This window comes from Bombus pascuorum, chromosome 3, assembly GCF_905332965.1.
Source record: "Bombus pascuorum chromosome 3, iyBomPasc1.1, whole genome shotgun sequence".
In the NCBI taxonomy this organism is placed as follows: Eukaryota; Metazoa; Arthropoda; class Insecta; order Hymenoptera; family Apidae; genus Bombus; species Bombus pascuorum.
In genome coordinates, this window is record NC_083490.1 from 4,276,429 (window position 1) to 4,304,425 (window position 27,997).

The 27,997-nt window shown below is 34.5% G+C and overlaps 3 protein-coding genes and 1 long non-coding RNA gene across 9 annotated transcripts in view; 2 read left to right on the forward strand and 2 right to left on the reverse strand.

Moving 5' to 3' along the window:
• Positions 1-41: 41 nt before the first annotated feature.
• On the reverse strand, positions 42-1,439 carry LOC132905589 (peroxisomal membrane protein 2). The gene is made up of 5 exons (XM_060957066.1): positions 937-1,439; positions 767-862; positions 510-657; positions 311-430; positions 42-222 (listed from the first exon to the last, which is right to left on the reverse strand). Exons 1-5 carry the CDS (start codon positions 1,032-1,034, stop codon positions 133-135), a joined length of 552 nt encoding a protein of 183 aa, XP_060813049.1. The 5' UTR covers positions 1,035-1,439; the 3' UTR covers positions 42-132.
• Positions 1,440-1,602: 163 nt separating this feature from the next.
• On the forward strand, positions 1,603-2,086 carry LOC132905598 (uncharacterized). Its single transcript, XM_060957078.1, has 2 exons — positions 1,603-1,709; positions 1,826-2,086. The coding sequence occupies exons 1-2, from the start codon at positions 1,613-1,615 to the stop codon at positions 1,990-1,992; spliced, it is 264 nt and encodes an 87-aa protein (XP_060813061.1). The 5' UTR covers positions 1,603-1,612; the 3' UTR covers positions 1,993-2,086.
• A 137-nt stretch (positions 2,087-2,223) lies between these two features.
• The window catches only part of LOC132905558 (unconventional myosin IC), a 35,222-nt gene continuing 9,448 nt past the window's right edge, over positions 2,224-27,997 (reverse strand). For 2 of the 5 annotated variants that reach the window (XM_060956991.1, XM_060956996.1), the window contains exons 2-20: positions 8,611-8,836; positions 7,375-7,490; positions 7,227-7,297; positions 6,876-7,084; positions 6,537-6,719; positions 6,251-6,457; positions 5,861-6,123; positions 5,606-5,775; positions 5,373-5,527; positions 5,171-5,299; positions 4,948-5,101; positions 4,638-4,869; positions 4,279-4,509; positions 4,039-4,198; positions 3,720-3,965; positions 3,428-3,643; positions 3,247-3,347; positions 3,041-3,143; positions 2,224-2,719 (exon numbers count right to left, since the gene is read on the reverse strand). In XM_060956991.1, the coding sequence (XP_060812974.1) occupies positions 2,705-2,719; positions 3,041-3,143; positions 3,247-3,347; positions 3,428-3,643; positions 3,720-3,965; positions 4,039-4,198; positions 4,279-4,509; positions 4,638-4,869; positions 4,948-5,101; positions 5,171-5,299; positions 5,373-5,527; positions 5,606-5,775; positions 5,861-6,123; positions 6,251-6,457; positions 6,537-6,719; positions 6,876-7,084; positions 7,227-7,297; positions 7,375-7,490; positions 8,611-8,836 (3,187 nt within the window). In that variant the 3' untranslated portion in view covers positions 2,224-2,704. Of the gene's footprint in view, positions 2,720-3,040; positions 3,144-3,246; positions 3,348-3,427; positions 3,644-3,719; positions 3,966-4,038; positions 4,199-4,278; positions 4,510-4,637; positions 4,870-4,947; positions 5,102-5,170; positions 5,300-5,372; positions 5,528-5,605; positions 5,776-5,860; positions 6,124-6,250; positions 6,458-6,536; positions 6,720-6,875; positions 7,085-7,226; positions 7,298-7,374; positions 7,491-8,610; positions 8,837-11,055; positions 11,212-13,952; positions 14,077-27,997 lie in introns of those variants that run through there. The other 3 variants (XM_060956992.1, XM_060956995.1, XM_060956994.1) reach the window with 3 other exon arrangements.
• On the forward strand, positions 13,062-15,102 carry LOC132905602 (uncharacterized). Of its 2 annotated transcripts, none has more exons than XR_009657827.1 (3): positions 13,062-13,368; positions 13,966-14,149; positions 14,728-15,102. It is a non-coding gene; the product is annotated as an uncharacterized LOC132905602 (long non-coding RNA). The 2 variants fall into 2 exon arrangements; XR_009657828.1 differs by lacking the exon at positions 14,728-15,102 and adding an exon at positions 14,232-14,345.

A 27,997-nucleotide genomic window follows, 5' to 3' on the forward strand; every position in this document is an offset into this window, starting at 1 on the left:
ACATAATTTATGTATAAAGTATGTAGCGCTTAACAAATATGTACCCCATAAGCAGCATATCCTTTTAATATTTAGTAATATAAAAATTAAATCTCTATTATATGAATATGTTAGTATCTTGCCCCACTGATGTTATTTTGTAGCTTTTGTCTGTTTAGAACGCTGTTGTGCGAGATATATAGCCCAACAGAAACCAATAAGATTTACCACAAGAACGCGTAACTGAAAAAGATTGTTAAAAATGTATTAATATTGAAATCATTTCAGTTAGTAGTTTAATTTAAGTTATTAAATACTCAAGTGAACTTACAATTGGTGGAACATATTTTAAGTTAATAAACTGAAGTAACGTTAAATATTTTAAATTTGCAGTAAGTACTGGCAAATATAACTTTTTCATTTGTTTCAAAGCATCATCATGTGAACTACCCTACAACAAAAAGGAATTTGGATAGTTGGAAAAGACAATAAGTGATGGAAACAAATTGACATGCATAAATAGATCATACCTCAAATATAGATAACATGTATAATGCTAATGCCTGATAACATGGCGTATATAAACATCTTTCTACTAACAAAAGTATTAAAGGGTTTCTCACAAATGGATTTATATATGTATAAAAATAATGTGGAAGTGGGCCTCCAAAGAATAGCCTATAAAAAAGTAATACTTTGAGAGAACAAATAATTTTTTGATGAAAAATGATAATTATACTAGCTGTACTTAAGTACTTGATTTAGTCCATAATTTATTGGAACTTACCCAAAGAGAGCAAATGCGAGGAAACTGTCTTCATTGAAACGCTTTGCGCCAGATATTTTTTGCGAGATAAAATTTCCAAGAGCTGCGATAACACAACTAAAAGAACAAATAACATTCCTTTTAAAATATATTTTAAAAGTGGAATGCAATTTGTATTCGCTATGACGTACCTAGTGATCGCTTTAGTTTTCAGTGGACTCGAATAAAGACGTTCGAAATAAGCAGAGGTAAGTTGAAATATTAAATTTTTAGGCTTGGAGAGAGCCATTCTGATTGTTCTATTTCTCTATATCAAATGAGTGATAAAAAGGAAGTGAGAGTTAAACGTGCTATTTCGTCAAAGTATGGAACGAACGATCTGATAACAAACAGTAAATTGTAGTGAACACTACAAACAGTTAAGTGCAACACATACAAGTTCCGTTAATCTGACAAGTTATTAGCACATAACACGATCAAACTGAAACTAAAAGTATTATTAATTTATCGTATTATCTGTAATTGTGTCACAATAAAATAAATAAGCTTAAGATAATGAATATAATATAATTTGATAGATTGCAAAATTAGTCACAGTACATAGTACATAAGTCGACAGTGACGTAAGATAGTTAAAAAACAAATATATCCTATAAAAAATGAATAATCGCTATTTTTTTGTAATATCTTTTCCATGATTATAAAACATGTGTTTAACTTATGTTAAAATGCGTATATATTCTTTTTCGTAATGTTGAGGTTATGTTTTGTGTGGTAGTTCAGTGTATATACACTGTATGTACATATGTATTGTGTGTTATAACTGTATAACAAATATTAATAAAGTTTTCATCAAATATTTAGGACATGGCCCAAGGAAAATTAAAAGTGAAAGCTAAATTGCCATCGACAGTAAAAGAAAAAGATAAGAAGAAAAAGAGTCTTGGTATTCAAAGACGAAATAGTAAGTATCTTTTTATAAACTTCTATCATAAAATAAAGCGTTGTAAATTGTAAGTAAAAAAATTAAATTATATGTAAATTTATTTACAAAAATTGTTTGAATCTTTTTATTTACAGACGCACCTATCCAACCTAAAAAGAAGAAATTTGAAGAAATACATAAGTTAAAACAAATGATTACAAAATCAGTTAACAAAGCAATGGAAAATGAATTGAGAGAAAAAGCTTTGGAAGGAAAAAGATCACTTACTAAGAAGGAAACAGTTGCTTTGAAAAAGAAATAATTTATGGTATTATTTTAAGATTGATACTAAAAAAGACTGTTCTTTATTTTACTGAAGTAATAAATGTAATATAAATAAAGATTTGTATTATAAATTAACTATGCTATAAAGATTTTTATACAATACAAAGAATAAAAATAAATAAGCAAATCATTTCAATATGTATATATAAAATTTATTGCTAACAGAGGGATGTAAATAATGGGAAAATAGTATAAGATCATTCATCTGTTAAGATTTAAGATCATTATTTTAATTTGTATTGTTATTTCATAGGATAATTCTGAACATGAAATCAATGGCACAGTGACTTACAGGATATAAATATAAAAAGAAAATAATAATTTTCAGTGCACCTGCAAAACATCCCGCAATAAATTACTTTTTTGTGCGATTATCCGACATTAGTTTCCTAGAAGGCACAAGGGTTTCGTTTTTAATTGATTCACATCGACGGCGAAAGGTTTTCATTTCGCTGATAATGCGCTAATTACAAAAATAAACATTATTTCACAAGATATTTTACATAACTCATATAACAAGGTACAAAATTGTGAGTTCCATTTGATAAATGTACTAAATTTTAATATATTATCTCTTCTTAATAAACTTCCACTCTAGATCACATCGATTAAGGCCGCGTTACGTATCGTATTTTGTAGGCAGAACGCTTCTTTCTAAGTACAAGTTCGTTTAAAATATTATTTGAACTTTATGGAGAAGCCACCTACAACGTTAAACACAAATACAAGTTGAGCAACATATCTTATTTTGAATCTACCAAACGTTCTACAGTAGTCCCCGTTTAATGTTCGCTGGTTTGAACCTGTGCAATGAAAACTATCCTAGAAGGTGTATTCTCAGAAGTTACACAGGTTTATTCCTTTTCGGTACTTTCATCTCAGACTGCATCAAGAGCGAGACTGAGACATTCAGAGTGAATGACACGCTCACTCTGTAATACCAATTCCAGGAATTGGTGGGAAGGACTCCGCGAACATTAACTGGAGTAAAACTGAACTAAACACAAAGCGAGGATTATATTTACCACTAATAAATGTCCACTTTGTCTGTTTTTACTAATGGCTGGAGTTGTACCAGTTCTGAATTCAATCACACCTTCTTTACCGCTGACTAGTTTATGCGACACTCTGAAACGTGATATTAGTTAAACACCCAGCATGAGCATATTTATTTGTTTTTAATCAGGGTTCATTTCTTTAATTAGAATTAACTATTTTTATTTGTACTTACGATTCCGTATGAACAATTTTAAGAATATTTGGGTTATTAGTGATATCAATTGCTTTTGTTAATGCTTCTATGATATGTGGTACCTCCAAAATTAGATCACCCTAAACAAAAGATAAGTAACGACAATTAAGAAATATTAGTAATTTATTTGCTCTTTTTTAATAGTATAATAATGGCAAACCTTATCCTTTTTTAATTCGGGTGGTATCCTAACGATCAATAAATTATCCGATTCTCCAGTAACCACCAACTCTTCAATTGATTTATAAGGTAATCGATGTTTAAGTTTGAACGTTTTTAAGGTATCTAAAATATACACAGCATGCTCTGTTAAAATTAATACCCTTTCACGGGGTTTATAACCATGTCGATCATATTTAATAACAGGAGTCGCATACTAAAGAGATAAATGAAAAATATTATTAGAACTAAAATTTAAAAACTATACATTTTAAATATAGAAAATTGTTTACTTTTATAGTTTCATTTTTAGAAAGATGATTATTAATGAAACTTTGTCTCAAGGCATTGTATTCAGGACCAAGCCGATCATTCTTGAACTTTGGTCCAAAACTCTTTGCATACGATTTCTTTTTATCTTTGAAGAGAGATTCAGCTAAAATTTTTAATTCAAATTGCTGCTTATCCTCTTTCGACAAAGCCAATCTATAATTCCGAGCTTTCCATTTTTTGTATATGACACGCAAATGCTCCGAGGCCTAAATCGAAATATCATTATTACTTTATAAAAAAACACATACATACATAGAATTAGACAATCGTTTCTCTTACTTCTCGACAAGAATATGGACATGGTGGCCAATAATTATTTAACACACCAACTGGAAGTGACTTAGAGAGCTTGATTAACCACTGAGATTTCGCTAGCTCGATAAAAGCGATGTTAAGCTCTGTTGGTGGCCCATTTCGTGTAATAAATCCTTCGATAAATCTACATAGAATTATTTTAATTTATTACATATGTCTAAAATGTGTAAAAAATATTGAATTAGGAAAATTGATTCATAATACCGTCGAATAATAATAACTGCTTTTCGTCTTCTTTCAGCTTCCTGTTTCGCCAACCATCTTCGAATATATTTTTGAAAAACTATTGCTGCCTTTCTCATGTTTAAATACCTTCGTCTTATTAATATGCATTTCCATTTACTTTGAATAATAGCAGCTATCTCATGCTTCTTCATCTGGAAGGCGTCTTCCGTATCGAATAATGTCTTAGGAAATCGAATGAATAATTTTGTACTGTGTAATAAATTTTATCCAGTTAGATGCATTTTTCAATAAATAAAAATTATTTATAATGATGAAATAAAATGATTATGATGATGTAAAAAATAATTTAACTTTTTATTTGTGTTAACAGTTCTTACTTGCCCATCCTGTATTCATCTCCTTCGAAACCAAGATGACACACGAGTATCTGTACACCTTCTTTAGCGGGACCACGATAGTTAGGCCATGTTTGTGGACACAGAGATTTATAACGTTGTAAGAATTGTTCATACGGCCTTCTATAGGCAAAACCAGCTCGCCTTACTCTTAAATTTTCCATAAGACCTAAATACTTTACTTGATGCAATATAATTTCCTCGTTGAATTTATCTAAAATGATATTACAAGTATTTTGAAATATATGAAATATTTGTCGAATATAATAAAATAGGAGTTACTGAAACTTACTAGGCATTTTATAGTCATTGGGTTTAATACAACGAATATAAGAAGGTTCTTTGCCCATAAGGATCTCCACCAGATTATTTAAACTGTTTTTAAATTGCGTAATAGCGGTGTCTGGTCGTTTTTTGCTGGTCAAATCTTTTACGTCAAACACGTTCTACAAAACCATAAATTTTAATACGAAGAACTGGAGAAATAATGTTTCGATATCAATTAGTGAAAGTACCTTAATAATTGAGTTCGTCGTGTGCGACATTACTTCACGCAAATCCCTATATAATAAATCATTATTCTTCTCAAGGAACCCACGGACGTTGTACGTTACATCGCCAGCGTAATGCACCAATCTAAACTCCTGAAATACACAATTACGTTAAGGAAAATTATATTAGAAGATTATATAATAAATTGTGAGGCTTGAGTCTTACATCGCGTCCCATGACTTTCTGTGTTTGTAGATCCGCTTTCATATGGCTTATGTAATGAGGATGATTATTCAAATTTACATTCAATTTTTCCAGGAAGCTCAAATCGGTTGGTTCTCCGGGACGGAGGCATTCTTCATCCATTAAGGATATTATACCTGAAACAGATATATATAAAATAATATATCATATTTACCATTTTCATTAATTTACTAATGTAAATTTTGAATTAATACCTTTATATTTTTCTTCGATTAAATCGCAAATGACTTTATTATTAAAATATTGAACATTTTCCCACGTTATTCCCTCTCTCAAATATTCCTCTTGTTCCGATTTCAATGTCAATTGAATAAAAAGTTGCTGCAACTTCTCATTGCAGTAATTTATACAAAACTGTTCGAAGCTATTGAATGATATCTTTCATGAATCGTGTAATGAAAAACAGACGATTATTAAATAAACATTATTTAACCTCAGAGATCATGTACCTGTTCTTCTGAAAGATTTCGAAACCATAAATATCCAGGATTCCTATGACCATTTTCTTACGTGGATTGTTAATCGGCTGTAAGGATTTATTCAATCTGGTCACGAGCCATGTGAACAGTCTGTCATATACAGCTTTCGCCAACGCATCTCGTGCATAAATCGCAAATTCTCTGTTCAACGGGGAAACGACCACGTCACCGTGGGCGTCTATGGTGCGATTTGTAAAGGCCCCTGCCAATTGCTTTATGTCGCAACCCAATAACTGTGAACGAATATAAAAATTGAAAAGAATTGGTCAACAAATTTCCATCAAACAAATCATAAAAGACTGAAAGATACTTTATTATCTGCTTTACTATTTATGTATGGTATGGATGCCTTAGACTTACAGCGGCAACTGCCTCGACAGAAGCTGGTTTTAAGATTTGCGCGACACCATCTTCCTCGGTAAAACCAACATTTCCCATGTGCAATACCGATGCAACTATTGCGAATAAGTCATCCTGTTCCTGCTGAGTCATCTCCATAGTCTTCATCGCCTTTATTACTTCATTATACTGAGTCGCATCGTCGATACTGTCTATGGTGCCTTTCGTCTAAAAATAATATGGAACCTGTCTCACAATGTACGTTAAAAAACAGTCGGTTGATTAGAAAGCAAAAATAATAGCTTACCCCATTAGTAAGGTAATAGTACGTATCTAAATTTCTCTTGAGATATAACTTCCGCAAAGTCTCCTCGCTCGCTCCGGCTAATAATTGATAAAATATATGGAAATTACGCTCTCCCGAAAATTGATGCACTACTCGTGATTTCTCGAGTAGGTAATTCAAGATGTTTCCACCGATTGGATCTCCCTGCAAAGATATTACATTTCATTCATTCATAACACGTTCTTTTCACGCGAATAAGTAGCTATTAATAGCTATATATGATACACTTAAAATTATTTAAACATTTGAAATTAATACTAATAGACGATAAAGACAATGAGACAGTTCGTTCATTTGTACCTGGAAATTAAATTGGATATCCATGTACTTGCCGAAACGGGACGAGTTATCATTGCGATTAGTTTTCGCGTTCCCGAAAGCTTCGAGCACCGGATTGCTACCGATCAATTTGTCATTTACTTCCTCCACTTGTTTCTTGTGCCCGGTGGCAGCTGCGATAAACTCTAGCACCTTCTTCGAAGCTTCGGTTTTCCCTGAACCGGATTCGCCTAAACGACCAGTTCCAAGTACGTTGAGTCTATCTCTAGCATAACTTATTACATTGCCGCAGAAATAGAATTTTCTTAAAATACCCAACAGACTTTATTTAATTATTAGAAGAATGATTAAATTTGTAAGTACGTTTCTTACCGGAAATGAGAATACATTGGTCCAGATTCTCCTTCAACAAAGATTGATAAGCAGTATCAGAAAGCGCGAAGCTGAAAGGAAACAAAAGATTCTAAATTATCGGTTATTTAAAAAATAGAACACTTTGTAGTGTAGTTTAGTTTCTTACATGTGTGGTGGAGCTTCGAAGAAATTTCTTCCATGGTAGTATTGAATGGTTTCCGAGTTATAAATTGGTAATTTCTTGTAGGGATTCACTGATATCAGCACTTGACCAATATACGTCTAGAAAAATAGTAAAAAACGCGTCATGAAGTTGGAATAGAGCAATAAAAAATAAAACTCTAGGTAAATATGAAACAGGTTGGCCGATCAGTTAATGAAATTATCACAGTGTCTCCAAATACGTGTTTGAGGCACGGCTAACTGAATTGGTAAATTTTCTGCAAACGTAGCTGTAAGCGTATAACTGGTTTAGAAAGCGACAAAAATTCCTTTTTTATCTACGGAATGTTAGATAAATATTACCTTGTATTTTTAAATCTCGACATCCTTTTAACAAGACTTTATTATAATACTACATTCTTTGAATCAACAATGTTTATCCAAAATATACGCTGCTGTTACCTGTGTTAGCTGATAACACGTATGCGGACAATAAACTAACTGAAACTTCGAGCAGTTATCGCGAAAACTTGAAAATTTCTAAACGTTGCCTCGTATCTGTCTAAATTTGAACAAGTCAGCTGAAAAATTGTCATAGGTCTACGTGATAAACTAAGTTTTCTATATTTTCATAAATAAATTTTACCCAATCTTTTTATTATATTTTCATAGACAAATCCAAGCAAAGTAATTTTCTAATCGAAAGTCTTGCTTACAAGTACATTTAACTAGACAATACAGAAAGAAAGCGACAAAAATTCTTTTTTTATCTACGGAATGTTAGATAAATATTACCTTGTATTTTTAAATCTCGAAATCCTTTTAACAAGACTTTATTATAATACTACATTCTTTGAATCAACAATGTTTATCCAAAATATACGCTGCTGTTACCTGTGCTAGCTGATAACACGTATGCGGACAATAAACTAACTGAAACTTTGAGCAGTTATCGCGAAAACTTGAAAATTTCTAAACGTTGCCTCGTATCTGTCTAAATTTGAACAAGTTAGCTGAAAAATTGTCATAGGTCTACGTGATAAACTAAGTTTTCTATATTTTCATAAATAAATTTTACCCAATTTTTTATTATATTTTCATAGACAAATCCAAGCAAAGTAATTTTCTAATCGAAAGTCTTGCTTACAAGTGCATTTAACTAGACAATACAGAAAGAAAGCGACGCCAGACTTCCGGGTAATTGGTTCGAGCAGTTCTTCCATAAAGATCTTTTACTCACATAGATCAGATTCTCGTTGAAACGCTTTCGCAAATTATCGATAAACGCGTCCTCGCTCTGGAAGTCCTCGAGAAGAACGAAATCCTGGACACCGACGCGGTCACGCTCGTGCAGACCACGTTCCATGTTTCTACGTAACTCGCAGCCAGTCCTGGGGACTTCCGGTGCCCGTGCCTTGCCGGAACCTCTCACAACACCTCCAGTGTCGGATACTGCACGCGCCTCGCTATAATAGGTCAGGGAGCAAGTTACTTTCGAGATGCATAATAATGAGTAGTTTGTACGAAGGAATTTTAAAAAGAAAGATCTGTAGAACTTTGTATAAAAGGAGGAGAAGGAACAATAATTTTAATGACAAAGTTGGTCCGTTCTTTGTATCACCTTTGACTCGTTTGTATTATTTATCGTTAAAAATTGCTTTAGTTTTGAGAAGGATGTAAAGAAATAGTTAAATAAAGAAACAATTAAATAATTCACAAAAATTCAAAGATTATAGTTGGCCTAAGATATTCTTAGATTAGATTCAAGGATTGTAAGGTATGAAAATAAGTATATAAATAAATAAAATACTCATTTTTATTTATTTCTATAAGATGTTGCACGTTTTATATAATTATATAGCGTTATATAGTAATTTAGTTTTCATATAAAATTATACATCATTGTTTAATTTCTTAAAGCGCCATAGTGTCATCTTCTTTTTAAGGATCTGACTATGTACCTATATTGTCTGTACCTATAGTCGTTGCCTGCCTATTCGCATATTGTGATCGATCGACGATGAGATTTGTGAAATTAATTGCGGCCAAGACGTATGTCGATTTCTCGTGGACGTTACACGATACTGAGCGCGAGAAAGCGCGGATTGCGAGTATTGTTCGATCGCCGGAAAGGAAATCAACACCCTGAACTTCGATGGCGCTTCACGCGATCGGTGTCGATTTTCTGTATGTGGTCGCATCGACCATCGACATGGATACGCACCATAGAAAAATAGCAAAACATGATAGATCATCTCGTGTCTCTCCTTATGCTTCCGAAATCTTCTGATCTCTATCTACTACTACTACTACTACTACACACTCTCTTTCTCTCTCTCTCTCTCTCTCTCTGTCTGATCTCTTTATCCATTTGCAAACTTTCTTGCAACTTAAAAAAGCTAAGAAAGTAAATGCATGTTGATCTAAATTTTGTGATCTAACGAACGGATCTAACTTTCGTAATGAAATATTTGCTGCATCAAGAAAAAAAAAAAAAAAAAGAAAATTGTAATCAAATCAACTTAATGACTGACGATCTTTCTTCCTTGAAATTATTATATTAATTTTATTAATTTCATAGACTTTCATCGATTTCCAACTAGTTCGATTGGAAATATATTTTTCATATATTACACGTACATATCTTTCGATTTAAAGAAAAATTCTCATCTGGAGATGATCTCGCTTGACGATGAATGCAATGAAAAGTGTATAAATTTTTGTTCATTAATCTCCAGAAAGGGAGAAACGTCACATAAAGAATGTATCGTCTATGATGAATAGCGATATAGTCATTAGCAGAATTGCAGATTGGTGATAAAGTTACTGATTAGATACCAAAGCAGTGTTGATAGACGGTAAGAGATCGATGAAATGTTGTAACACAAGAAACTATGTAATTCCGATATTTCGTTTAAATTATTACGAATAATAAATAACAACGAATAAATTATAACGAAATCAGTTTCAATTGAATCACTAAATATAAGTAGAGGATGCTTTAAAACTGATTATGTAAGAAAGGAATAAAGATATTAGTCTCTCGATTATAATACTGTCACAAATTTTATGACTGTACTTACATTAACTTCTTGTGAAACTGAGTATCGCAAAATCAATAAGCTACCAACGGATAATACACGTAATTTATTGTCTCTCGCGGTTGAACATCTCGCCTCACTTTCTGGTTTCAAGTAACAGACTAAAACGCTAGACTACCGAAAGATCCAGGTAGAAGACTGTCAATCAGATACAAAGGAACAGCATGGGCCACTTTTACCCCACCCTTACGATTCAGACTTGAATCAAACTTCGTTGCTTCGCATTGTGCAAAATAGGGTGTGTTCTGCCCTTCTACAAACTTTGCACAGTCACTATAGTAATTCATACGTCTACCTACGTGAGACAAGAAATTTTATAAACCTTCTTCGTTGCTTATTCCAGACGAAACCCTAGCCGAATCATTGTTATATAACAATATATATGTAAAACTAACGTGTGACAATATAACAATAATGTATAATATTATAAACTACTATAGCTCTCTCCCTGTCTCTCCCTCTCTCTCTCTCTCTCTCAAATTATAAAAAAAAGATAAAATGGATAGTAATTTTGCTATTAAGATAAAAATTTATATATATATACTCCTTTAGTAAGAATAATGGAGGATTTTTACAGGACTCACCCCATGTTTTGTCAGCGTCCTTGTACCCTGTGCAACCAACAGACGAAACAGATTAACGAATTAAGTTACGACGGGTTATTGTTATCGCGTGAGTAGTAGCAGAAAGTATAGAACCAGAGCTGGTGCTCTCGCAACTGATGCTCGTTGTACTTCCCTGTGAAATCTAACGTTAGATCGCGCGATAAGATACGCGGCCTACGTGGAAATTCGATCTCGATTTCGCTCGATAATCTTCCGTGATCGATCGGTTACGATGTTTTCATTTAATTCCTGGTTGTTTCATTGGGAAAAAGAACCATCGTACCATTGGCTATAAATATTATAGGTATATCAAGGAAGCGTAACATCCAAATTTTATGATACAACGATCGATATTTAAAACTCCACCGATTCCACAGATATTTTAATTCTCGAGAGACATCGTTTTACGGAAATGACTGGATCGTACCACATCCTTGAGCCATAATTTATATCCCTTACTATCATATTTCATTTTCTTTTATCTCGCGTGCGCACCTAAAGATCGGCCAATTCTACAAATGTTTCAGGATGAACAAATTTCATTATATTCTAGTGTTATAATTAATATTATCGTTGTCGAGTATATCTAATTTTCTTCCTCATCTATAAGCATCTAAAAATTGGCCAATTCTAAAGATATTTTTATTCTTAATACTATTATTTCATGCAGATGGGCAAACTTCATTATACCATAATTCATATTTTAATTTGTATTATTTGTATCTTATAGTTTCCAATTTATTTGTCCCTTGTACGAAGACAACGAAATTGCGTCATCGACAAGAAGAAACATCAGCCGAGATATCTTAAATAATCCAACGCAAAATTTTTATACATCGTTTCGATTAGATTCAGTGCTTGAAGCTCGAACGTATTCTCTCAAGAGGACTGGTATCGATTGTGCGATGAAACGAAACGAAACGAAACGAAACGTTACGCAAGCACAGCTTCGATTTTGTGTTCCAATTAACTCGAACCAATTAAAGTACGACGCTAAAGGAGAAGCTAATTGCCTCGAATTCCCACCTGACACGTTTTCACGCGTATTCTTTCGAACGTGTTTCACATTTTCTTCCTAAAAGAGAAACTAAATACGAGTGGATGATTTGTACAAGAGGAAATAGCCAATCGATGCAATTGGAAGAAAGAAGCTTCAAGGTCGATTATACATACGTGACCTGCTCGAAAACTGCACCGATTAATCAGCGTCTCGTTGCCATTCTATAAACGCGAAAGCTACAAATCGCGGTCATTGCCGTTCCGGATGCTTCTCAGAATACAGATTCTTTCGTCAGAGAGCACGATGGAAAAGTTTTTGAAAAGAGATCATTGAGAAAGTAATTATACGGAGCGGTTCGTTTCATTGTTAGAAGGAAAACTGTTTTGTACAAAATATACTTAATACGAGTCTTTTTGATCCGAATTGGAGAAGAATGTGAAAAAAATAAAGCGAAAAGAATTGTACGTTAATAAGAAAGTTTCGTTGAAAGATACTTCTTTCACGCCTGAATTATATAATATTAAGAATTTCAAGATAATAAATATATCATTAGATAATAATCTTCTGCTATTCTTACAAGGATAATAAAAAAGTGATGATATCTCTGGAAGATTAATCTTTCATAAGAAAACTCACGCGATTAAAAATATCTTTCTCCGATTAGAAATTGTTGCCAAAGCATACAAATAATATAAATATATAATCGAAATGGAACATCGTATGTAAAAACAGATCGAAACATCGAAAGCTCCATTAAGTTAATGGAAATAAAAACGAAAATGACGATGGCTTTATGGGACAATCACATTTTATTTAGCAAACATCCTATCGCGAATTGCTTTCTTATCGAGGTGAGATTAGCCGTTATCGAAAAATCGTAACGTTCGATCGAAAAAGATGATACTCGCGTGATTCGTGCATTCTATCTATATTTCTTTCTGTCTCGACGCCAAGAAACTTTCGACGTATATTATTTCTTCGCATTTCGTTGCACGATAAAGATAATAATAAAATTGTTGAAATCAATGGTAAGAGGAGAATCATGAAAAAAATCAATTAAAAAATGAAATTTTCGTTCGCGACACCGAATCTCCATCATTCGATCCGTTCATTCGTTCACGATTATTTTTAGTCGCGAGATTTTCCTCGTAAAAAATAGAAGAAAAATTGCAAGAACGTCTAAAGAATTGGAAGCTCGTAGCCTCGATTTTTGAAACACGTCACCTGCACTCTTTTGTTCTTATCGAGCCATGAATTGTTAATTGGACGTTACGTATTATCGACTTTTACAGGTACTTCCACTCTTAGAACCAAACGTTCTTGTTTTAAATACCGCGATAACGCAACTCGGCTTTGGAAACTTTTTCAATTTCATATGATTCACAATTTATACAAAGTTTGTTATTTCCATCGTGATTCGTAATCTTTCCTTTAAAAAAATCAGACATATTTCCCCGTAACGACGGAAACGCTGTATTTAATTTTTGAAATTTTAGTATACACCGATTATTAAAACATTCACAATTTATAAAAAAAGAAAATTCTCTCTTTCTATCAGCGATCTTTTCTTGTACAAATCTTCGTAAGAAATATTTCTTTAACGCGACTTTTTTTTTTCAATTTCGATACACCAATCGTTAAACGATAACTTATTATTTCACTACTATTTTTTCTAATTAGCGACAAATTTTTCGTAAAGAAATCTCTGTTGAAGTTGATTTTCTGAAACGATCGAGGGCTACCGTCTCGTTTAATCGTCAGAATCGATGAACTAACAATCGTCACGAGCGATCACTGAAGAAGATCAACGAGACACCAGATGTTTGAGCAACTTGTCACTTCTGGTTCCGTTATTTTTGGTTTTAAACGATCTTACAATTTGCACACAGAGTTCACCGCGATTTACACGTTCACCGGGAAGATCGAGACACGCCGGAGGATCGGTTCACCAACGGTCGCTACTCAACAACGACTTAACAGTGTCCACCTTCGGTTTATCATCGGCTATACGCAACTTCTCCTACCTCCTCTCTACCGCTACATCATCCGCTACTGATACGCCAATAAATCCAGGTGAGATACAATGAAAAATACATTGGACACTCGAGTTCAGTCGTCCAATTCTTATTTTAAATCAAATTTCCCTGCTTTTCAGAGTATAGTGTAGCGTTTAAAAATTCCTTTAGTAGGCGAAGTATAAAAATATCGATTAACATTTGAATTTGAGAAAGAATTTCAGGAGTCTCAGACTCGTTTAGAGATGGAATTTAGTATTGCAAGTTTCCCATTTCTTATTCTGAAGTTGTCATCAGGTATTGAATTTTTTAATGAAGTAATTGTATCGGAAGTAAAAGAATTCGTCTGAATATAAAGAAACCATCGTACGTTAGTACTCTTTTTAATAAAAAATCTTTTAGGGGGTAATTCATAAAAATATCGATTGAAATTTGAGAAGATCGAAAAGCATTCATCAGTTGCTACATACGAATGCTTATGAACTTTGGAAAATTTTATATCTTACTATTATCTCTCGGAATTGAATTACTGTATGAAGTAATTATATCGAAGATAGAAGATTGTAGGAAATTATTACATATCAACTAATATCAGTTTTTTAATTATTTTCTATAATAATTCCATTGTTTTTACAGTGTTGAAAATGGAAGAAAAGCCGTGAAGAAGAAGAACGAAAGAAAAGAAGAAATACATTCTGTATAACGCCAAAAACTTGTAATAGACATCAGGAGAGCAGTATGCGTATAATCTAATCTAATCTATTCGAATTTTTTGTAGACAATGAGTGCAATTGTAACAGTATTTGCAATGGCACAAATATGTTATCGTTCCTTCCTACTCGTTAACATCGTATTTGTCCATCTATAATCTACGTTTGTGTTAATTTAAAGGGACTTTGTGTTGCCATAAAGAATTTCCAAGGTGATAATAAGTAAGTAATGTGGAAAAGAAAATTAAAAAGGTTCTAGAACTATTATCTGTGATATTAAATTTCTTTTATTAAATCTCGATTCAACATTCTTTGTTGAATTTTTACCTTGGTTTCATGATTCCCGAATTTGTATCGTGGGACGAAACGTTGGAACAACTTTGGAGTAACTGTGGAAAAAAAAGAAAAAGGGAATCGATCCCCATGGAGGAATAATAATGGCTATTTAAGAGCAATTGCGACGAACGCCGCGTGAATACTGGGACAAACGAGTCTCGAGAAAAACCGATCGAATACAGCAGCTTCTGGTAAATGCGTTTCGTGACCTCGTTATCGATACGAAGTGTCAATCGATGACCGTTCCGGCTACGGTATGCAAATTCTGATTCTTTTCTTCGCGTAAACAAGCTTATATTCCGATTGAACGTTACTTTCTGAACAATCGATGCGTTTTACGACTAACGAGAGAAACATGGTATACATTTTACATACATATTTGGTTAGTGGAAAAGTTGTGATCGTTAGATCTTGTTTCTATAAAATTTACAAGTTTGTTTAGAGATTAGGACGAATGGCAGATAGTTGAACTGATAGGATTAACTATTCGTCATTGAACATAACTGAAAAAATTAACAGACAAAATAGTATTTGATATCGAACTGTAATCTATAAGAAGAGTGTTTATTCAAGTATAAAAAGATGACATAATATTGCTAGAAAGAAATTATCGGCTACTAATAATAAATTATTTTATGATCGAATGTATTTTGTATTTTATATGAGCGTAGTAATATTGTAGAAGTTTCAGTTAAAGAAATTGTTTTCTTCCCTTTAGAAGACACAAGACCAGCAAAATTTTCCGATCAATTTAATAAACGCGTCTTATCAATTACGTTCTCCTTTTTTAACACTCGAACCGATTTTCGTATCGAGAGTTTTGTATTTGTCTAACTAAAATTCTGCCTAAAATAAATAAAGTTTATATTGACAGATAAAAATAGTGTACGTTTAATTCGTAGATAAAAGTGAGTTAAAAGAGGCTGATTCGTTGCTCGCATCTAATCAATCTTTTTTCTCGGTCAACGACTCGGGCTGAGCCCCATCACAATAACTCTATAAATCTCGGGACACTTTCCGAGAATCGGAAGTCATAATGCTGTCGTTTCCACTTCTGATATTCGATGGAAGTCGTGTACATATAAGTACACGGCTATTCGCGAGTTTTCTTTCGCTGCATCGGAAATGAGATGATTTAAATGGGATAGAAACATCTTGATGAAACTTCTGCTCGCTCTTTGTTGAGAAGATATTCGTCTTTTCTTGTGAAATGTTTTCTTCGACCACGTGAATGGGAAAGTGTAGATAGGGTACATAAATAACTCGTAAATTATGGAAAAACAGTGGTACTTTAATTATTCTATTGTTAAAGCAGGAAGCATTAAATATTAAAATTTCGTTTCCATCGAATATTTTCATGTTTCCACGTTATTCGAGATCAATCTTTTCTATTGGTTTCTTTTTTAGAAAAAACCATCTCGATCAATCTTTTTTTTAAATTAAAGTATTTTTCAGAGATTTCAATTTAAAGCTAACTATACAAATTTTGGCATCATTTGACATTAAAAAAATGAATAACAGTCTTAAACATCCGCTTTTGACAATGTGTAATAATAAAAAAATATATCCATCTAGGGAAAATGGAAATATTGAGATTTCAAGCCGCTCAGAAAACATACCATGAACGTTTAAACAAAATTTACGTTCCAGAAACACGTAGTTGTTTAAAATACGAAGCTTTACGAACGAAATGGTTGGAACTGCAGGCCCACGCGACTTCCAGTACGAGTGGATCGCTGAAAAAGCTCGGTCGGTTAGCAGCCAAGGACCGAACGAATGATATAAATACACCAAGACGGGCGAGTTGTAAAAATCACCGTTCGACGTCTCGACCCGTGGCTTGATTAACGTGATACCTATTTTCGAGAGCTGTGATTTATAGCGACACTCTTTTGCATCTCTCCGACGTGGGTTCTGCTATGTTTCACAGATTGTAGACTGAAAACCAGGGGTAGCTGAGAAAAGATCGTATCGTGCCGCATCTTTGTAGAGAACAAGATCATAATGGCTGGATTATATCTATTCTGGAATGGGCTGAACTTTCGCAATACGTATCTCAGGAATGCTTTGTCTATATTTGTTTCTTTTTACATTTTCTCAAAGAACAATTTTCTAAACACGATATCCAATTACAGCGTCGCTTCGCTATTTTATTTTCTTTTTAGTGAACAATATCCTTTATTATATCACGAAGGTTATTTATCACTTTCATTATTACAATTTTCATCATCTGTATGCAATAAATATATTTAAATCGGTAGTTCTAGCGTTAAGACGAAGTTGTCACAGAAGCTGTGTTCTACGAACTTAATAGGATTAAAAAAAATAGGATTGAAGCAACATCCGATCACGGTCAATAAGAATTGCTTCTCCCCGAAAGGGGAATCGAACTGAGTCACTGTCTCGGTCGTGACCTTTAACCCGATGACTAATTTCTCGGCTGATCTTATGCTAAATCACCGCAGATACGTGCGATCGACTGACAGGCGTATGAACAATCGCGTTGTGAAGGCGGTTTCCATTGTTCCATCTAGTCATGTACGATGCCGTCATACTTGAAGAAATCTTAAGAGAGTAACACGAGCCATCCTCGACTATTTTCTTCTATGCGTAAAAAAATATCCTCTTCCTCTCCTAAGACCGATTAAACATCGTTCGATTAAACACCTTGCATCAGTTTCTATCGAATTTCTATCTAATTCTATCGAAATACGAATGTATGTATATAGAAGACCTACTAATTATTTAAATCCACTTTCTACTGTTAGGGACAATCAGATTAATTAACTTGTGCTTGCAGTTTCATTACGCAAACACCAACATGATGATAAAAAAAAATGCAATACCATGCTGCGGGTAGCTAAATACGTGCTGTATCTATCGACCTTTCCAGCTAATGCATTGCTCCACTCTTTTTACATTGCACTTGTGAAACATCTAAATCTGTTAGTTCATTGAAAGAAATGCAGTGTGACGAATAATAGTATATGCTGGTATACAGCAGTTTTTATAGAAAAATCTTAAGTAAATTTGGAAAAAATATAGTTGTGTATTTAACCAGTTTGCAAACTACAAATTTCGAGTCTTTGATTTAAGATATATCATAATTTATTATTCTTCAGCACCCGTGTAATGAAGATAAATAACAGAAGATAGATAATAAATTGCGTGTATTTTTAGGGAAACGTAGGATTTTAATTGCTGGAAAATTAGGACTGTTCTGTGCCAATAAAAACTGACCTACGTCAGTAGATATGTAACAACTTCTCTAAATTTCAACCGCATAAATATGTTTTATTAATTAGACACCGCATATCCTCCTACAACTTGGAAATTATTCTGTAAACAGAGAATTAGAAGCGAAAGCGAGTAGTCGATCTTGCCGCAGGCAATTGTTGATTCCAATTACAAAACTGTTGAAACCTGTTTTTCTAAGCCAAACAATTTCTGTTTCCTTTAGCTGAAAGTTAAAAGACGACCATGTAACTCTTTCACGTTCTAGTTTCAGTTTCAATGTGCGTTTCGCTCACGTGGAGAATTAAAAGCAAAAGCAGGTTTCAGAGCGCGCTGGAGGCAATTTTCCGCCGTCTTCGACACGCGATTCGATCGGTCATAGCTTCTGACGTGTACGACACGCAGGTTCCACTGTAAACGAGCCGTTTATTGTTGCGTTTTTCATCCGGAGAAACGGGGTCGCGTTCGTTCACCGGGAAACCGCGTCACCTCCACGATGAGTCAAAGGAAAAAGGGCTTCCGAGGCCTCGAGGTACTCGTCCGCGTTCACCTTCGCGCGATTCGCTGTGAAAGGTTGTTCGCCGCTTTAACGACAGGCCGACTAGCATCTTCTGACGCATCCACCGAAAATATTCACCGTATAAACGGTATTTCGTTTAATTCTCCGCTTTTCTCGACTAATACGGAATCGAAGATTGATTTGATCGTGTTAAGCACTAGTTACATATATCCATATATATCATAGACTGTTCTACTTATAGAGATCACGATAAATGTCTGTCTAGTTTGACGAAGCGAATCGTGAAGCAATTGGCACAAGAATAATGTCAATGTTGTTTCAAATTTGTTTATGACTTTGTTATGAAAAAATAAGGCAGATTTGTTGAATCTAGAATTACGTTGTTTCTACATGAAGTTTGAATTTAGAGCAAATAATAAAAAGTAACGTAGAATAGATTATAGATAAAAAAAGGAAATAAAGAAAGCAATGAACCGTGTGTTTTATTCTGCCCTCTATTTCTTTTCTTTTCTTTCGTTCCTTTCCATCTTTCGATCTCTTCTTTACTAGTTTCCTTACTATTGAAACTTTCATTATGTTTTCACACGATTTCAAGTACTTATCTAAAAAAAAATATGGGATATTCTGGAGGATGTTCGATGAATGAAAAGAAGAGGGTATGCAAATTCTTGACCTCGCTTGCTTTATTCTGAAACGGTAGTTATACCTCGCGGGGTCATGCTCAAGACTTGTACCTGCACAAAAAAGATCACGAGCACACTGATGGGTATAATAAAGAAATTACCCATTTCCGGAAACCGGTTAGCCTTTTGTCGGCTGCCTGGTTTGGTAAAGAAGAAATACGGGTTTTCACTGGATCGCCTGAAATCATTGGCTATTTCTTTCCATTTTCTAAAACTATCCAACAGTAGCGTACACCGCTCGTAAATTCACTTCTCCGCTGATAATTTACAACTTTCCTTTGACGTAGAAGCCTCTTTACCTTGCACCTCGATGAAATTTTCATCGAAAATAAAAATCCATCATCGCAAATAGAGGCAAAAACTCCACTAGAAAGTTCGTATGTAAGTACTTTCGAGTGTTTCTAAATTGAAAATTTATTCCAACAACTTTTAGTCTCTGGATATTTAAGCGTTTTTGCTTCTTTTATTTATCCCCTGCATTTTTTCCTTAAATTCCCCGAATTAAATTATATCAATTAGATAAATTAATTATATAAATTAAATGAATAGGATACACGAATATCTACAGTGAAGTAATTGTAGATTAATATTTAACACAGACGACACAGTCATAGTCGGCCGTCATACTATTAACATACCATTTACGATAGATCATCGACAGACTTATTATTCTAAAACTTAATCCATAAAACACGAAATAGGCCAACAGTCTATTAATAATCACAAAACAGACCTCCGATAGGTCGCGTAACAGAATCTCTTTATATTCAAATGTAATTTTGCATTCGGGTTGGCGCGTGGCGCGTTTTCGATCGTGCCCATACGAACTTCCGGTTGCGTCCATTATTGTACCCGCAACGCATGGTAAACGTTGTACCTCTTATCTCGCGATAAAAGGAAGGCACGAGTCCCGCATCGTGGTCGACGCGCGCGACACTTCCGGTCCCTGTTCCTTTTCCTTTCTCCCTTGAGTACTGTTAGAGACACCTGAGAAGTTTCACGCGACTGCGCGCATGCAAGTCCGAAACGAAATCGTTTAAGACTTTCACGCTTGAGGAACAATCGGTGGGGATCAGAAACGGTAAAAGTTGGTGGGTCGCGCGAGCCACTTAATTGCACGCGAGAACGTCTCCAATTAAAAGCTTTAATTAATTTTCCAACCCTTGGTCGGAATAGTTCTCCTGTGGTCGTCTATATGGCGGCATAACGAATTTTTCATTTTCCTCGCATTAAATTCGTTGCAAATGTATTGCTACAATATTAATCTCATACAGGGTGAACCACGAAACGTGATCAGCTTAAATTATTCTGGTGTTGGTGAACCGATGGAAAACTTTTCCGTCTGCTGTAACATTGTTCAAAGAGAACGTTACGATGATTATAGTCAATTTCTGGTCAATCTTCTTTTCGGAACTCCCAAGGTCACTTTCAGGTTTCAGTTTAAGCAAAAAAAGGAGAAAGAGAAAACCTATTTTTTAACGGATATTTAGGCGAATTCGTCGAGTAGCACGACAAATTCTTTTTTCCATTTAAACCAACGAAACATTAAAAAAATATCGTTTACGTATCCGGATCTTTTGTTGATCCTTTAGATCAAGGATTAATTAAGATAAAGCAGATGTTCCATCGAGTCTCGAGGAATCTTTTATTCTGAAAAGGGGAACGTGATATGAAATTTAAAAAGTAGCTAAATAAGGTCTAGCATAATTTACATGGCGCGAATGATTATCGCGGGTCCCCTTTCAGGGTACGTACGTTTGCATCAGCTGAAACTTGTTCTTCATTGTCATTACGTCATTGGAGACGCATGAATATGACAGTTTATTATAGGAATGAATAACTGGGTTTTACGGCGCGAACAGGGCCGGCCGAAACGTACGAGCGCCTCGGGCAAATTGATGATTTGGCGCCTGTATAAGCCAAGGCGCAAATAATCGACTGTGGAAAGCTGAGTTAACGCGATATTTATGGTTTGTTTGGCAGGGTCGTTTTGCTCTTTTGCATAAAATCGCATTTAACTTTGCAATTGGCATGCACAGTCGTCTGCCAAGGAGTCTGAAATATCGTGACTGTTTCTTATTTTAATAATTTCGCGGTTTTATTAAATGTCGTTCTTTTTAAAGTTCTGCGCTTTGCAAATAGTAAAGTCCTGAACGAGAACTGCAGACTTAAGGAAATACTATCGAAGAATAATAATTTGGTTGAAGAAAAGATCATATAACACAGGAACGTTTAATGAACAAATTAAAAATGAATCGTCGGTGGGCTAAAGAACGATCCAAGTATTTTCACCTGTAATAAGGTGGTAACAATAGCACGATTGCCCAATGATAACTTACACCAACCACCACGATACAATTTGCAAGCGAAACATTAATATTTGCAGATTTATTTTTCCGTCAGACAGGTCACAAGTTTAAAGAACTTTCGTAAGCAGCCAGGGATAACGATGTACTTACATACAATAATGTAGTATCGTGTTACACGATGTGGCCATGAATAAGCAAGGACTTCGATTTTGTACTCTTTTAACAGAATGGTAGGAAGTCAACGACTTGAGTTACAAACTACCAAGACGATCATGCGTTGCACGATACACACTGGGTGTCCATTAAGAACATTAGCTACACCTTGCATAGGCCGGACACGAAGAAACATGTCATCCAACCATTGATGGGAAGAGTTCGTTGTTGACAATTGACTTTAATAAATGTTCCACGTTCTAAGAATCATTTAAGGTATATACTTCACGAAAAAAGAAAGTCTGCAGTTTCTCCTGAGTGCACCAGAGAAACGTATCTCCATTCGATAGAGGCTTAAACATGTGAACCTCATTAAACCAGAACTCCCAGCTACTCAACCTCTTGGTAGACAAGTTCGCTGCCATTCAACTCTATGCAACTATACGTATACACCTACTCATCTCTAACGCTAGACAGTGATTCAATCAAGTTTTCCTTAACATATCTTTACAGTAAACGTTATATTTCGACTTTAATCATTTTTTTACGGAATCACGAAATTCTGTGATTATGCCTCATTTGTTCGACAATTTCATTCACATATATGATACTAATAATATTTCTAAATAATTAAAATAAAGAAAAAAGACGATATTCGTTACAGGAACTCGAAGAAATTTCAGACGACTGGCACAAATTTCGATAAGACCATTACAAACGTTTGCAAAAGGCAGAAATAAGAAAATAGTAATCGGAATTTATATCTGACTCAGAGTTCGAGGAATATTGGTCTAAAACATAGAACTAGCGCTAAGAATGGTCCACTAAATATTACTGTTTATTAGTATAACGAATAATTAACACTTCAAATTTATCAATTAGAACAATACCAAGTATCTCGATAATGTTAATGAAATGTCAAAATGTTTTGTATAACACACGTAATTGGTCAAATACTTTCGCCAGCCACTACATCATATTCACCTATAACTCTGCTATTTTGAAACTTATTCGCACAATCAATATTACGTATATATATAGACCGTTTTGCCAGTGAAAGTGGCGATTTAATTTGCAACAAACGTCGATGGAGCGGTGTCTGGCGAGGTAGATTTAAAGCGTTGCACGAGCGAAGCCCGCGGAGGCGTAATCTTACATTTCTTCTCCGAATCTTCTCCGAAAAACCGGTTGGCCGGTTCTGATTCAGACCGACCTTGAGTCAGTCAGCTTCAAGCCTGAAGTTCAGGGTTTTCAAGGTGCTCTCTCTGTCGCGAGCCTTTAATAAGCTCCGCGAGGACACGGAGCAGAAACGTCGGCGAAGAGGCAGAAAGAGAAGGAACAAAGTATGACGTCCGGGGGACGTGAGAATACCATGTGTAATAATAAACCGAACTCCGGCTGTATGACGCTCAGAAGCGGCCAGTGAAACGGTGGACGAGCAAACGAAGACAATAAAAAGAATGGAAAAAAGGACGATTCGAGGGGAAGCAAGCAGTCGATCCACCGAAAATAAGCGACCATCTATTTTCGTACCAGCTTTCGTACGCGATGCGTCGTAGGAAAAACACTGGATGCCCATAAATCCTCCCATAAATCTATCGCTAGAAACCTCTTCGAGCTGCCATAGAATTGGATAAATTGGAAAATTGATAGAGCAAGGTGTAAATTTTCACGAATCTCTTTCTATTTTCGTCTGTCTGAAACTTATAACGATCAGTTATGGGAAATTGAAAGATGCAAGCATGCATAGAACACTATGCAGAAGTACATAAAATACAGCAGTGGAGCAGATCTCTGTCTAGATCCTACTTTTTCTGTTGTTATATTCATAAAAATAGAAATTTACAGAAATATTCGCAGCCTATAAAATTGATTCTTTGGTTAGAACGTAGTAAATCATTGTATTACACATATTTTTAACGCTCGAGCATTAGACAAGAAATATCGTTTTCTTTTTACGATTTATGTCATTTCTATTAGAGCTCAAGGATCTCAACAATAATCAACACAAATAAATCCGGTCTGGTGATAATTTTTCTGGCCTAGAACATAAATTTGTTATTTTCACTGCGTGATACACAGCACTGCAGTTTTACGACCGATCACAATTGGCTGATATATTTTTTATGGCTACCGGAATCGCATACTGCGTTTCTATCCAATTTAGAGTTCCAATCTGATATTCCATTCCCATTATTCTTGCCGCTATTCAAGAAACAATTGCACGAGTCTTTGGAACAATAGTTGTATACTTTAAAGAAAGCTTGCGTAATTTACGGGTCATGAAAAGAAAAAAGATAGTTTAAGAGTCCGGTATTTGCATAAAGGAGCCGAACTGGATTACGCGGAATTTAGAAAGCGCGCCGGAAAAGCAGAACACCAATTATCCTCCACATCCTCGGATATTCGGTAAACGTTTCAAGTTTCTAGTAGCATACAATAATTAAGGTTGCGAAATAGGAGAGCATTAACCTTAAGATACTGCATACTAGCCTTTAATTATAGCTCACTCTATATCCACCTATATTATATTGAATCATTGTATATAAAATCTGTTATTTCACTTATGATATAAAAAAATAAATAAGATAAAATTTGTTCGAGTTTACCAATAAATCTAACTATATATATACAGTATGTGTCCTATTAAGTATTTATGACTGGCAGTACAAGTGCAGACAGATATTAATCACAGGTTTGATTAACGTAAAACTAATCCGGTAGCAATTTCTATCGCTATTCACCACTAACGTCACAAACTTTTATTTTAACGCACAGTTCGTGGAACTGGTTTTACGTCGAAGCGAGGGAAAAGGAACAAAACCGAAGCTGATAGATAACGAAAAGTGGTTTGAAAAATACAGAACACACGGTTACACCGGTTACGTGGCGTTCGCGATAAAAATCGTTTTAAGGAACTACATCGTTATGTAACTTCACTATCTCTAACTCGGTTCCCGAACTTACAGCCCAACACCGGATATTCACAAACCGTAAAGTATTACTGTGTTCGCCGAGTTAGACGAAACATTTCGCTATCCGATCGCATAACGAAACTCAGACGAGATCATTTCTGCGCTGATAAATGTCAGATTTATAATATTCCAAGATAGCTGTATGTTACAGGTTCCATTCATAACACTGAGTGAAATTTGCTGAATTTTCATATCTATGGTGGAGAAACAGATACAAGTATGAATTAGAGAAAATGATAAATTGTACAGATACCTACCTATGTGAATAATCTAAAATGGAAATTATAAGTACGAACTGTTGCTGATGACTTGTAAAAAAATACCCAATGGCTGCTGAGTCAGCTGAATATGGTAATCGGAATGCGCTAAAATGGTGATTCTTCAGCGCCACGATTGACAATTTTTGGTCGATCGGTTTACTATAATGCTGGAGAATTCGATTCGACGCACTTATTAAATTAACTCGGATATGCCTCAGTTCTTTTTATATTTCTTTGGATGATACTATTAATGATAATAATAATAACAGAATACACAACATAATTATGTTTAAAGAAACATCTAAGTTTTTATTAACAAAATAGCGTGTTGATAATAAATTTCCATGGTATTTTCTCAACTAACATGAATGAATCATTCTTTACCTAGTACGAGTTGTATCTAAAGAAACATCTAACTTTTTGTTAACGAAATAGTGTGATGGTAAAAAGCTTCCATAATATATTTCTTTTTTATCGCGATGGACATAAATAACTTTTCTTTATTCGGTATATGAAATGTTCCATAGCAACTGTCAAACATACTGCAAGCACCGAACAAGTTGTTCGAGGAAAAAACGTACGTCCAGACATGACTAATAGACCTGGCTGAGTCGCGCATGTTGCCCCCATAAAAATAGCTACGCAACCTTTATCGTGACTCATCGTATTTAATTGTGTTATCTTGTCTCTGACCTGTGGCCAAACTATAAACAAACATTTTGAAGATCGAACAAGGTGAAGTTTTCCTCCTATAATCGTTTGTCTCCTTCCAGGATGATAACCATAATGGAACATGAGGTTAAAGTTGCCTGCGGCGTGTTCCATGATGTTCTACGTATGTGAAATCGTGTAATGGTTAATCTATTTGGAAGTTAAGACATTCAATTTCAAGGTTCATAGTGACAAGAGGTCACGTATCTACTTAAATCAAATGATAAATCAAGGATTTACCTTATTAGTTGAGATCAACCTATTAGAGACTAACAGACCAAGAAGCAACAAAGATATGGTATCCCTCTTCTCGATTATTTATACTTTTTCCAGGTGTCGTGCGTGTTTCGAGGTTAAGAATCTGTCTAAACAATAACCTATAATCTTCCTTCCCTATATACCCTTAAACGAAGCTAAAAAAACGTGGAAGATTCGCTCCATGTTATAGAATGTTCCTCGATCCGACAGAGAAACAATGCACCGCTTTTTTCTCCGGTTTCTTCCTCCGATGTTTCCTAGAAAGATAGTTGACTAGCACGTTCGTGAAATCGCGGAGATATCTTAAAATCTTTTACGTGCCGTTTGTGCAATATTTCCAATCTGCATGATTCGAAAATCAACAGGTAGTTTAATATTTGATTACATGTATGCTTTATGGCTTAGATATTTAGATAACAGTAACAAAATGACTCAAATTTAACAAAAATTGTATTTTCAAAAGTTACACAAAATTTAAGAAACAGAACTATACGTTGGAAGATATTGATATCATGATTGAGGATCGATCTTCATGCTTAATACGAGTGGGATTTTCAACAGATAAAAAGATACGTTAAGAATCAAATTAATAAGTTGGGAGACACTGACATCATGATTCATCGATAATAATCTTTTATCGAAGAAATTCGACTTGACGATATTGGGTAAGTATTATCTCAACGGGTATAATAGTTTGACGTCACCGTCGATTGCAACGAGTAAGTGGCAGACTAACGAATATCGAGCGCTATCGATACTCGATCATACCGACCGATTCAGAATCGACGGATCATCTTATAAGTTCGAATCTTTATTTTTTCCTCCATCTATGTTTTTTTTATCTAGTGCATGATTTTAATTGTTTGATATTGTGTACTCGTGATATTTGCGACAAACAGTCGTTACGGCTAAAACAGTTTATTTGGATAAAAGATAAGCGATAAGAACTGATAGAAAAAGTTCGTAATTCACCGTTGCTACTAAGGCGATTTTCGTTAAAACGACGGAAACAGATAACTAAAAAATGGCGGGTTGAAACATGTTTCTTGACGAAGTATAATTTATTTCTCTTGTTATTCTTTTTTTTTTTTTTTGCTAACCTATAATACAAGGACAGTTTAAAACTAACCTTGGTTGACCAATGACATCTTTATCAAAGCAGTTAAATCGTTAACTATACGTCGATCCAAGCAACGATTTAGCGGGTTCTCCGAACGTCGCCTTAATAAATTCGCTTGACCCTTTTACCCAACTTCCACTTGCACGTGGTCAATTATAGTTCGCTATAAATCCTATTCTAAATATATATCAATATTTAAACGCTTTGGCTTTGAAAACGTTAAAGAAGTCACGCGTCGATGTTGTTTGTTTCACTTGAAATATTATATATGGCACAAATTGAAATAAAATTCCAATAGAGAACAGGGATAAAAAGCAGTAAATTGTAACGAACATGATATGATGCAACAGGCATTTGTTACATATAGATATGCTAGAATATATGTAGAACAGTAAAATGTAGTAATCATCCATCAATCAATATTATACAAAGTAAAATTTTTTTAAATTTCAAAACAGCAATTTGAATTTGTAAGTAATAGATGAAAACATTATCCTGAAATTACTTTGTTCTGGAATATGGTTAACTTAAGAATGTTGCAAGTGTGAATTACGAGGTAAATTATACACGAAAACCGTGTCACGTACTTGATTTATGAGAAAAAAGTATCCTCGACTCAATGTGACAGACCACCTCG